Below are 12,011 nucleotides of genomic sequence, written 5' to 3' on the forward strand. Positions count from 1 at the left end.
TCTTCTGAATCCCAATGTGACCTTAGAACATATATTATCCTTATGCAAACAGAGATGACGCACATGTGTGAATGTAAGCATTGTCTTCAGAGAGTACATCAATATGGGAGTAGACTGGACTCTCTGACTGATGTATCACATGGCCCATCAGGTGAGAATTTCCTGGACCCACTCACTGGTGTCACACGGCACACAACATCTAGGTTAGAGGTGATCAGCTCTTCTCCACCATTAAAGTATATATATGATATGTAGGCCTAATAATAATCATAGTTTAACATAGAATGTAAGGTTAATTTCTACCACAGTGGCATCAAATTAATACTTTTATCTTTCAATGAAAGCATCTATCATTCAATTATTGTTTATATCATACTATCTTTAAGTTAATACTTCTATCATTCAGTAAATAATTGTATCTTTCGGTGAATAAACTATCATTCAATGAATACTTCTATCATTCAATTCCTATTTATATCACTCAATTGCTACTTCTCCGTATCGAACGTGTCAGGATGTATTTTTACGATTTATTGTAAAACTTCAGAAGCTTTTATTGAAGTGTAGGTGTGTGTTTGTGTTTGTCAGTAAACCATGCATCACAGAAACATGAAAACAGGTGGCTCTCATCTTCTGTCTTCATGGTCTTATTTTGGAGCCCTCTCTCTGCCTCGCCCGGCCCTCGTCATTTCATCACATATTCATCAACGTCAGGCTTATTGTGATGGCGATGCCCGACCGAGGCGCCAGACCCCATTCTGAGGGGTTCTCCCAATGTGTTGGTGGGACGATGCTTCACCAGGGTGTTGACTGCTGAAATGCCAAGACACTTTTCACTGATTATTTTGTGTGATATTGTGGTGCATCTCCTGACACTTTGTGATGAATGAGTATACACAGACATGACACACATAAGCACACAAATAAATATATTTGAGTCTAGCATAGCCTAGCCGTGCTTAAATCCACTGGTATTGGCTTGTGTTAGCAGAACCTTGACCTGTCATTGTCGATATTAATTCTGTGTGGATAAGACATCATCAGGTGCCATCCTGCCTTAACTGTCAGTGGCTAACTCGACTAGCTAGCCACAGGGCTGTGAAATTATATTAGTCACAACTCTATTGAAACTCAATTGAGAGCCCCTGAGTGAACTCCACACACACACGTCAGCTCAAAGCACACTGAAACGTGTTAGCATCGATGCTCTTCAATCATGTCACTCATTGAAAACTGAAGGAAGCACACTATCTTTTACGCTGGAAGGCTTTCATTAGCCACAAGAAGTTCAAGAATGGTTTTAATTAAAGCGCCTGCATGCAGCAAAATTAGTTTTCAGCTGAAGTTAGCGAGGATCTTCCTTGTTATCTGAAGAGTAGGAGTTCGGTGGAGTCACAAAGTATTCCATTTTACGATTATACGGCTTTCCTGCTTCCAGGATTAACTTTCAGTTTTGTTAATATACTTCCTTCCTCTCTGCGCTCTCTCTCTCTCTCTCTCTCTCTCTCTCTCTCTCTCTCTCTCTCTCTCTCTCTCTCTCTCTCTCTCTCTGTCTATCTCTCTTTCCCTCTCTCTGTTCTCACATTCTCTCTCCCTCACACGTTCTCTCTCACATCTAACCCTCAATTTGACAAGGGCTAATTAAGGAGCATTTCTCTTGCCAACCCGCTGTGTTTTTAATTGCCATTGGGGTCGGCCTGTACTTTACGTTGGCATTACCAGTCGCGTTCTTCCGTGCGCAAATCAAGCTAATTAAGCCTTCCGGACAGTGCACTGATTGTGTTTGCGTTAGCATTTGGATGACCCAGGGGATGGCCCCTCTCTCTCGAAACCATGTATGTGTTTTAGGCTTCCTAGGACAGACAAGACGAGACGACAGGAAGTTACATTGAAGACACATTGAAGTTACATTGAAGTTACATTGAAAGGCTGTAGCCATCATTTACTGTCACAGGCTGCACGTTAAGGCTGTCAGTCATCATGTGTGGGTGTGGCTGTGTGTGTGTCCTATGTATGTGCACATACACAAGCGTTTGGGCGTCTGTACGCGTTCTTGGCACCCATAGCTCACAGAAGTGATCAATAACTTGACTGTTGGTGTGTGTGCTTCTCGATTTGATTTGATTCATTTAATTGTATCAGAAAAATCGATAGGCTGGATCCTTTCTCTTCTTGATATCCTATTTCCCCGTCGAGATGTCTGACATTTGTGTGAAGCCATCTTAAAAGAGCACGTCATCACCATATAATAAGACCAGAGCCGACGTTGCGCTTGCTGTCATTTTGATTGATTACATGACTGAGCGGCAAAACGCTCGCTTTGCACTAATGCTTCACACATGGCTTTATGAATGAATGCTAAGCCCTATCACTATGAAACATCCCTCCGTAATACATTGGTGTGGATGAGCCTGGCTATCATGCAATAGGTAACAAAACATTGGAACAAGTAGACCACCAGGTAATTGTGGGATTTTCAGATTTAGGGTAGGGTTAGTAGCCAGCCACATTGCCTCAGATCTCAGACTGCGAGTCATTTGGTAGACAGAGGGCTGTCCCCATTCTCTCTGCGCCTATCAGATCACACCATGGCATCGTTAAGCCTGCCACTTAGGCGTCAGTGTACATTTTATTCTCCTCGTGCCAAAGCCATCTCCATAAGGGCTTTGGCAATGGCAAACTGGAGTAGGAAACTACATTATCAATGAAGGAGGAAGTAGGGAGGAAGGAGACTAAAGGATAAGGAGCCTTTTAGCATGTTGTATTTTATGAATCTAGCATTTTATCTGAAGGGCACAGCAGCCGTTACAAAGACAGGACAGAGAAACAGAAAAACGTTCATGCATAGGCCGTATAAAATAGCTTACATATCGCAGACCACCTGTGAAATGCAGCATATGTATGAGCATGGTTAAAAAATGGAAAACCAGTGAGTTTGTTATTAAGTGTTTATAAACCTTGAGGCGACCACTGATTGGGAATACGTTTCCGCACTGCTTATAGTCATTTACACGGCAACTGAGTGCTTTATTTGTGTTTAACTTTATAATAGGAGTCAGATTATATGTTTGCAATAACATGCCATTGAAAGCAACAGGGGCTGTTATGTGTTATTATTATTCAATTGTATTATTGATTCATTAGTAATTGATAAGATGGCAAATGTGTTACCTGTAAGAATATTGATTAATTAAAATGGAACATAATGATACTCTTTGATTTATTTGTGTATGAGTAGGCGTGTGTGTGCGCACGTTTGCGTGTGTCCGACTGTGTGTGACAAGATAATGAATGTTTTGCACTGCACCTTGTTTTTACCATCTAAATATTATGCCAATATCGGGTATTTAATGTGGACATTTAATGATTAAACATACGGGAATTTTGTCCGTCGATCAATCATTTCAAAAGCATTGATTTTTGTCTTTAAAGCGGAGAGCTTTATTAGCTAAGTTTAAAAACGGAATATGACCATCCACGATTGAAATGCTGTCAGCATTTATTTCTATCCATGGTTTGAAGGGCCAAATGATCCTCTGTACATTATGACTCATCCCTGCTGTATAAACTATTATGGGCAAATTCCCAGTTCAAATCGGGGTTGTAATCGTGGTCAATACTAAGATAGAAAAATAATAAACAAATGTTAATCTTTGCAGTTCCAAACTAGCTCTTTTCGTTTACAAGAAACCCTACTCGTTCTTGGCTTCTGGTTAACAAAGCGAAAAGTCAAGAAACGGTTTTACTTAACAGTTGGCCCTAGAGTTGGCCCCACTGTTGTTGTCTGCCTACTTAAAACATTGTGTTAAATTAATTCCACCAATTAAGACGTGTGTACCTCTTTAGTCCTCGCCGTGATAATATGTTTTGAGTTCAGTTTGTCACACAGCCGTGTTTTTTTATTTTCTTATACTTTCTCCCTAGATCGCAGACTCCAAACTATACTGAAAGAAAAGCCCATGACTGTGAACTCTGCCTCCAATGATGGACAAGAAAAGTGGTGAGTCACCGAACCCCGTATTTAACAAGCTTGAAGGGTCCGCTGTTTGACACTCAAGGATGCCGGCCTCCAACACACTGGGCTCTGCGAATTGAGACCACCATTTAGGCCACATCTGTAGGTAGTAATTTAGCTGGACACTTTCATTCAAAGAATAGTAAGTGAAGTTCAACAATCAAAGCATACAATCTATATAGGACTGACGACTTAATTCTAAGTGAGGCCAAAAGCACCTCCTCTTCACATCAAATTAGGATGATATTAATTTCTTGACCTGTCTATATGGCCATCATCATTTATGCGGTGGGACAATGTTAATCATTAGGTTTAGGCATTTTATCACACACAGATAGGCCTGCTTTAAATGAACCCTCTCCTGCTGGGCCCACTCTCAGAAGCAGATGTTCACGCATCACATTTTGCATACAGATGAGTGTGTTTTGGTGCAATTGCTGCATGCTCATTAAACCTGGCTAGGTGATTTGGTTTAGCATAATAAAACATCATTTTTGCAGCATAGTCCATATGAGGGACCAGAGGTGATAATATAGGTAATGTTTACATTATAGAATCGGTTTAGTTTTATCGGTGCTTTATTTTTTATAGTATAGTAGTTTGAATGGGTGAGACAAAGTTACAATATCTCTCCTCTCTTGAGGGCATAATTTAACCCTAATCCTCACCGCTTTATTATAGACCTTTTTCACAGTAGCAAAAACTGGTTTAGCTCATTAATTCTTAATTAAACATTCATTATTGGTCTGTTCCATTTTGGTATGGAAGTGCACCAGTATAGACAAAGTAAAAATGTATTCCCATGCTGCTGCTGCGATAGACCTAAATAAACCAACCTAAAGTAAGTTACTTTACCCTACTATTCATCTGGAAAAAGGGTCCTTTGGGTACATTTATCAAATGGTCATTTTTATCAGGGGTAAGAGCTGCACCAGTAAGTAATGGCAGTCAAAGTTTTTTAACCAAAGTTTTACCAATAGTTGGAGCTTCATTGATTGATCCATTGATTTTTGTTTTCCAGCCAACGGCTTTTCATCAAAAGCCGGTGAGGGAGTCCCCAGGAAACAGCTGCCCTACTCAGTGGAGACCCCTTATGGATTCCACCTCGACCTCGACTTCCTGAAATATGTTGATGACATAGAGAAAGGCAACACCATCAAAAGGGTCCACATCCACCGCAGGATCAAGGGCCCTAAATTCAGCACTCTGCCTAGGAACTTCAGTCTACCTGGGCATGGAGTACGGCCAGCCCCTAAAGACAAGGACACTTGGACTGCCACGTCCACCCTTGGGCCAAAGCCCAAATCCCGGGTGACTGAGGTTCAGCAGATATTTGACTTCAGGCCAAGTGATGGTGGCTCTATGCATGGGAGCGGCTATGTCACCAACAAGCCCAGAGACGAGGTCAACGTTGGGACCCGAGGGCTGGATGAAAGGCCTCTGGGCCTTCAGAGTCGCCCCAATTTGCTAAGAGCTTCTAGCATGCCCATTACTGTACAACACCGAAAGGGCTCAGACTCCAGCAGCCCTGACCGGGTGGTTGTAACACCAGAGAATGGGTCGTCTGAGAATGTATTCCGTGCTTCACCGGACTTTGCAGAAAGGCGATCATTGCCCCAGGACCGCACCGGACTGCACCAACAAATCACAGTAGCATTGAAGCGGGTCAGAGAGCTGGAAGAACAGGTCAAAACCATCCCTGAACTGAAAGCCCAGATCTGCTCTCTAAGAGAGGAGAGAGAAAGACTGGTACTGGAGCTCCAGGCTCAGGCTCGGGCTCAGGCTCGAGCTCAGGCTCAGGCACAAGATTCCTCGATTTCGACCACAAACCCAAGGGCTGATACTGAAACAAGGCTAGAAGACGACCGGTCTTCAAAAGGCTTGGCTGTCATTGATCAACCCAAGGCAAGTGTAGAGGCCTCAAGCAGAACTCCAGTAGAGGTGAGTGAAGGTTTAAGTAAGAGCACAGGGTCACAGATTGACAGGAAATCACAATCTGGTAATTTAGAACAGGGAGAGGCAGGAGATGTCCAGAGGTGTAAAACACAGCCATCAGAAAAATCGGAACAAGTAAGCGTAGAGCCCACCCGGAATAAATCACTCCAAGACCTCACATCGCAGAGATTACCCTCACCTCAACGGGCTATAAAAGATGCTGAGGATGGTGTTCCAGGTGGCCAATTACCGAAGCAAGAGGAGCTCAAGGGTCAGCCAATCAGTAGTGATGCCGAACTAACTAGTCTCCAGCAACTACAGCACAAGCTAACAATGTTGGACGCTAAACTATCCCAAGCTAGCCAAGAGTTGGAGAGAACCCAAGGCCTTCTAAAGGAACAAATTGAAGATAACAAGCAGAAAGACGTGAGGATCCTACAACTGAGCGAGGGGGTGCGAGTAGAGGTGTGCACTACACAGCCACGAAGCACGGCAAGGAGAGTGAGTGTGGACAGAGCAACAGTGATGGAGAGAGTGGGCTTTGCCAACCAGGAAACCGAGACTGAGTGTCCCGGTACTGTGGATCAGGGAACAGACACGGACAGAATCTGTATTGAGGTTTGTATACCTAGAATCCTGGTTGGAAGTCTACATCAACAAGCAGAGATTGAAATAGTTGACAACGAAGCAGAAACGTTGCCTCCAGCGAGACAGAGAGCCAATAGCGTAGACCGGGGTACCGAAACCGAGCGGATTGGCACTCAGGACCAAACGACAGAAACGCCCACGGCCGATAGGGTGAATCAAGTCACAGAGACAGTCGAAGGGCCGTCGATCAATCATCCAATGAGGCCAAGGGCCAGTAGTGTTGACCGGGGGACATTGACGGAGAGGGTGGGCACAGTAGACCGAGTGACGGAGACGGTGGCAGCACCGAGGACAGATCAGCAGACAGAGACAGAAACACAAAGAGACAGAAGGCAGAATGGCAATCCGGTGAGAAATATGGAGGTACAAGCAATAGTACTCAGAGATGTTGTAGTCATTGAAAGTGAAGAGAGTGGAAACAAAGGAATAACTGCTCAAGAAAGTGTGGCCACAGACAATTTTATCTCAGAGAGTGTCTCAGCAGTTACAGAGAGTATAGCAAGCGTAATTCCAGATGACGAGACCAAAGATGGACAGACCTGTGACTCTACAGCAACTGAAGTCAACAAAGACACAAAACTCAGTCTCACACTACATACTGATTTAGAAACTAGAGAAGTGACAAGTAGCATGGTAAAAGCTGTTAGGGAAGATGAAGATAAAGATGCTTTGAAGACTTTAGAACAGATGGAAACGGCAACAGACAAGCTCATCATAGGTGTTACAACCATGGTCACTGAATGCACCAGTGTAGTTGTCATAGACGATTCTTCTGTTAGTACAGTCATTCCATTGAGACCTCAGAGAGGCCGGACACCTACAACCGAGCAGTCTTCCCTACTTCAGCTTCAAGCTCCGCCTGTACGTCCACAGAGAGGATCCAGTGAAATCCTACCTCAGCAAGCTACGCCTCAACCCATCCCCCTTCCTGCCAAATCTCAGGTCGAGGAAAAGGCCTTGGTACCAGTTCAGACTAAAGCCTCCCCTCAGCCTGTTATAGCAACATCTAGTGAGAACCAAAACCTCTCAAAAACATCTTCCGAACAGCAGTCTTCCCCTCAGATCCAGGCTCAGCCTCCGGCCGAGGTCCAGCCCCAACCACGCAAGCCCTCTCTGGCATCGAATGACCGACAGCCTCAACCAAAGCTTCGAGCCCAGAAAAAGCCCCCTTCCCCGGGGTCGAGTGACACCCCAAACCCACCCCAATCCCAGACTTCTGTGTCTCGGAGAGACTCCAAGGAGCCTCAGCCTTCGCGCCGGCGATCCACTGAGACCTCTCAAACCCAGTCTCAGACCTACCCCGCTCGCCGGGGGTTGAGTGAGGCCCAACAAGGCCAGCCGTCAGGCCCGCGGCGGGGCTCCGGTGAGAAGGAACCATTTCGAAGAAGCTCTGGCGAGACACCGACTGTTCGAAGAGGTTCCAGCGAGGCTGCCCAGCGCCGCGGCTCAACCGAGGCCCAGGCCTTGCGTCGTGAGACCGGCGATGCCCAGTCCTCACGCAGAGGCTCGGGTGAGTCTCCCACCTCCCCGGCGGCCCTTGGCCAGGTAGTGACCAGGCTGACGGGGCTCCTTGGCGAGCAGTGGGCCCAGCTGGGCAGTGGCGGGTCTGGAGCTCAACCAGCTGCACCCAGCCAGCAGGAAGGGCAAAGCACGCAGAAGCTAAGCACAGGGAAAAGAGCCGTTCCTGCAAAGGGAGTGCCAGCCAAGCCTGCGGGGAAAGCAGCCTCTGCACCAGCAGTGGCGGTGGCAGTGGGGAAGCCCATTGGGAAAGCGGGCCCATCCAAGATGAGTTCTATTCAGAGTCAACTGGTCAGCTCTCTCAGCGTCCTCTCTGCCTTCTACTCCCCAGCGCAGAAAGCTGCTGCCGCCAAAAAACAGCAGGAACAAGGTACTTTCCCCAGAGTCGTAAAACCAGCTACATTTCCTTCTTTACGCTTTCCTTCCACACATGATTGCATACACCTAAGTGCGTCAGCAGGATTTTGAGTGTGGGGGGGACATATTTTGGCGGGCGTCTGGGCGTCCTCCCCCAGAACCCTTTGAAAGAAGTAGATGCAATTTCCCACATTCTGGTGCATTTTACCATGTTTTTAGATTTAAAATGATCTCCCTGGTCTATGGGAAACACTGAATGTTAGCATAAGGTTCTTTGTGACTTTGACTATTGCTAATGCTATAGCCAGAGAATATCTCATAAGGGTGCGAACATTCTTATCAGAAAAGCTGGCTGTGTTCGGCCATGGAAGAAACCAATTTAGCTGTTTGGCCACTAAAGGGAAATTGTGGATAACTCTAACTTACCTTCCCTGTCCATCTCGTCTGTGGAACAGTCAATGTTGGAGACCAGCCTAGGCTCAAAGTTTTCCTGTTATGCTAGGCAACGTGTGATTGTTTTGATTAAATTAACAATTTAACAATCTAACATGACCTGCCACTAAAATATAGGCTTAATATCTGACCAGAAAGAAAGCCTTTCCAGCTGAAGCTGGACATTTTGACAATTACTGTGAAGCTGAAGTTTGTCGCTGTCGTTGATCCGACTCTCAGCATAGGCTTGCTTCTGTGCATGTTTTGAATATGCGTGCGTGATGCGGCTTTGTGTGTTAGGAAACCAGGAAAACGCGTAGTAGATTACTATTGATATGGGTATTCCCCCTACTGATAAAGTTGACCAGATTTGATTGTTAAGCAATGGAAAGAACACTTGACTAGTAGACCAGTCATGCACTCAATTTTTTGATGGCAAATGTGGGGGAGACTTTTTAAGGTGAGGGGGACGTGACCCCCCCCCCCACTCCCTTTATATTGAGGCGACGCCCATGCACACCGCAAGAACCACTGTTTATCTGTGTGTTAATCTACATAGCTTCCTCACTTTCAGATTCATTAAAATAACCCTCTTCACCGTGGAATATAATTATTCATACCCTTTTATGAGCATCCTCTTTATGGTTAATAGGGTCATGTCTCATCCGCTTTTGATTTTCTCCTTGCGGTCTGAAAATGGATTAATATGGAAATGTCTCTGTTAACATGAATATTAATCCTGCCATCCGGGGTTGTTATTTATATATATATATACTCATGTCTTCAATGACTGTAATATAATATATGAGTGTAATATATCTAACAGGGCAAGTTTGACGAAGTTGCCCCTGATCAGCATATAGACCGGTCAGTGTCAATGTCTGCACAGACATTGACAGTGTCTATAGCAAATTTGTGATTTGAGGTTTGTTTTAATGAAGGTAAAAAAGCGTAATAGCTATAATCAGATGTTAGACAAATCGCTTTCTAGCTTAATTTAGTACGCTCACTGAGTGGAGCTGAACTTGCTTATATCTTGTAAAAAGTAAAAAATAAAGACGTTCCTTATTCAAGGCACGTTTATACATGCATGATGCAACAGAGTGAAATAATCCCGGTGAAAACATGAAGAGCTTACTCCCAATCAGTCATCTTTGTGTGAAGAAAATAAACCATGAAGTAAAGAGCATTTTGTAGGTGAAGTAATGTGCGGCTTTTATAAAATTTTCCCTTACCACTATTTGACCAACACATTAAGACCGCCCTGGAGGCTACAGACTGACAACAAGATCACAGCGCATCCGCTATAGTCAATCTAGAGGATGTTAGTTTTATTAAAACAACACTAATGTTCCTTTTTTATAAAGGATATCATGTAGAGGAAATGTTTCCCTTGTCTTGTTCCCAGAGTTACTTCCCTCCTCAATTAGCCCACAGTATGCAGTCCAGAGAGGGGACCCAAAACCCAGATCTATTCTGGCTTCCATTCTCAAGTCTTTATTTATGAACGAACATGAACGTTCACACGTCTGTTTTAGCAGAGAAAAGTGGCTGTATGGCAATAGACCTGACTGATTGCCAGGACTTGAAATGGAAAAACAACTGTCCTGATGGCAAGAATACATGGCCTGCAATTGGAAGGCCTCCAAGAACACATTAGATTTATATATATTTATTCCCTGTAGTTAGCCACACAGGCTTGCAGACACACATGCATGGACACACACACACACACACTCACACACACACACTCATGCACACACACACAGACACACACACGCCCACACAAACATTCGCCATGCACTCACACACAGTTGGTATGCCTTGGTACTTTCTTTGACAACTCTTACTACTAAAATATACTAAAATATAGAATGTCTTTGCCGTAATAGTTATTTCATGTTCAGAGTTTTTCTGGGCTGAAAATAACGTCTGCTTTAACATGTGTGTAGGAGCCCCCCCCCCCACACACACACACACGCACACACACACACACACACACACACACACACACACACACACACACACACACACACACACACACACACACAGTAATATGCAAGTTTTCTGTTAATGTATTATTTAAGCTGTTTCCATATGGTTGCTTTCAGACTCTGAGACTTGAGAATGGGACGTCTGGTTAACATTAGCATTCAGAGAACACTGTTTTAATGTTACACTGAAAACAAAAGCTCCCTGGAATCCTGGACTTCTACTGTCAAGATCAAATTAATTATCATCCGGAACATTCTCAATGTGTATTTTACGGACCTTTCTATCTATTAAGAGTAGATAGACAGATTTACTAAAAGAAAGAAAAAAGAGGTAAAGCGTAATGGTTCCGATCTCGTTCCCTCTCTAAAAGAGAAGGCCGCTGCAGAGCTCTGGATCACAGCTAAAATGGAATGCATTTAGAGAACATAACAAAGTGTTTCTCATAACCCGTTCAGCTATGTACGGTGACAACTGTGTTGCCATAGAAAAGGCGACAAATCATAGAGGAGGAGACTAGAAAGACCCTCAATATATACCTGGCCAGAGACTGACAGAGCCATTTTTCTAATTTGTCAATGCAACGTTGGTTCAAAAAAAGCTTGATTAGTGATTTATGTGAAGCAGTAACCAGCAGACAATGTGTATGTGTATCAAAAAAAAAATTCTACTAGAATAATTGTATCTTGCACTATTTAGATCATTTTCAGCCTTGATTTACCTTTCTAGGCACATGCAATTTCTAATATTTTGAACATGGACAAGATTGCTTATAAAATATTTCCCAGTGATCTTCATAATATTCTAAACACATGCACATCCCAACATTGACATGCAGTTGCAATGCACATATCTACAGATAAGGACTAGTTTTTATTATTTGACACTGTGGCAAAATTCTACGCACGCTATTCCCGCGGTCTCATAAAAGGCCTCTCCATCCCAAAGTCCCGGGCCAAATTCTTTTCCCAGTCCATCCCTGGGTATGATCAACCTGGTCTCACAGAAATCCGGGATATGGCCACTGACGCTTAGCTCAAAATCTGTGGAATCCTCACGGAAACACGCCAATTTCCGTGATATGCCCATGGAAATTTCTCCAATGCAACTTAAT

General features: G+C 44.1%; 1 protein-coding gene across 2 annotated transcripts in view; it reads left to right on the forward strand.

The window, feature by feature from the left end:
• The window catches only part of kank4 (KN motif and ankyrin repeat domains 4), an 83,379-nt gene that overhangs the window by 57,945 nt on the left and 13,423 nt on the right, over positions 1-12,011 (forward strand). For both annotated transcript variants that reach the window (XM_030373592.1, XM_030373591.1), the window contains 2 exons: positions 3,925-4,000; positions 5,037-8,486. In XM_030373592.1, coding sequence (XP_030229452.1) covers positions 3,982-4,000; positions 5,037-8,486 — 3,469 coding nt within the window. In that variant the 5' untranslated portion in view covers positions 3,925-3,981. The remainder of the gene's footprint in view (positions 1-3,924; positions 4,001-5,036; positions 8,487-12,011) is intronic.

Source organism: Gadus morhua, chromosome 12, assembly GCF_902167405.1.
Source record: "Gadus morhua chromosome 12, gadMor3.0, whole genome shotgun sequence".
NCBI lineage: Eukaryota > Metazoa > Chordata > Actinopteri > Gadiformes > Gadidae > Gadus > Gadus morhua.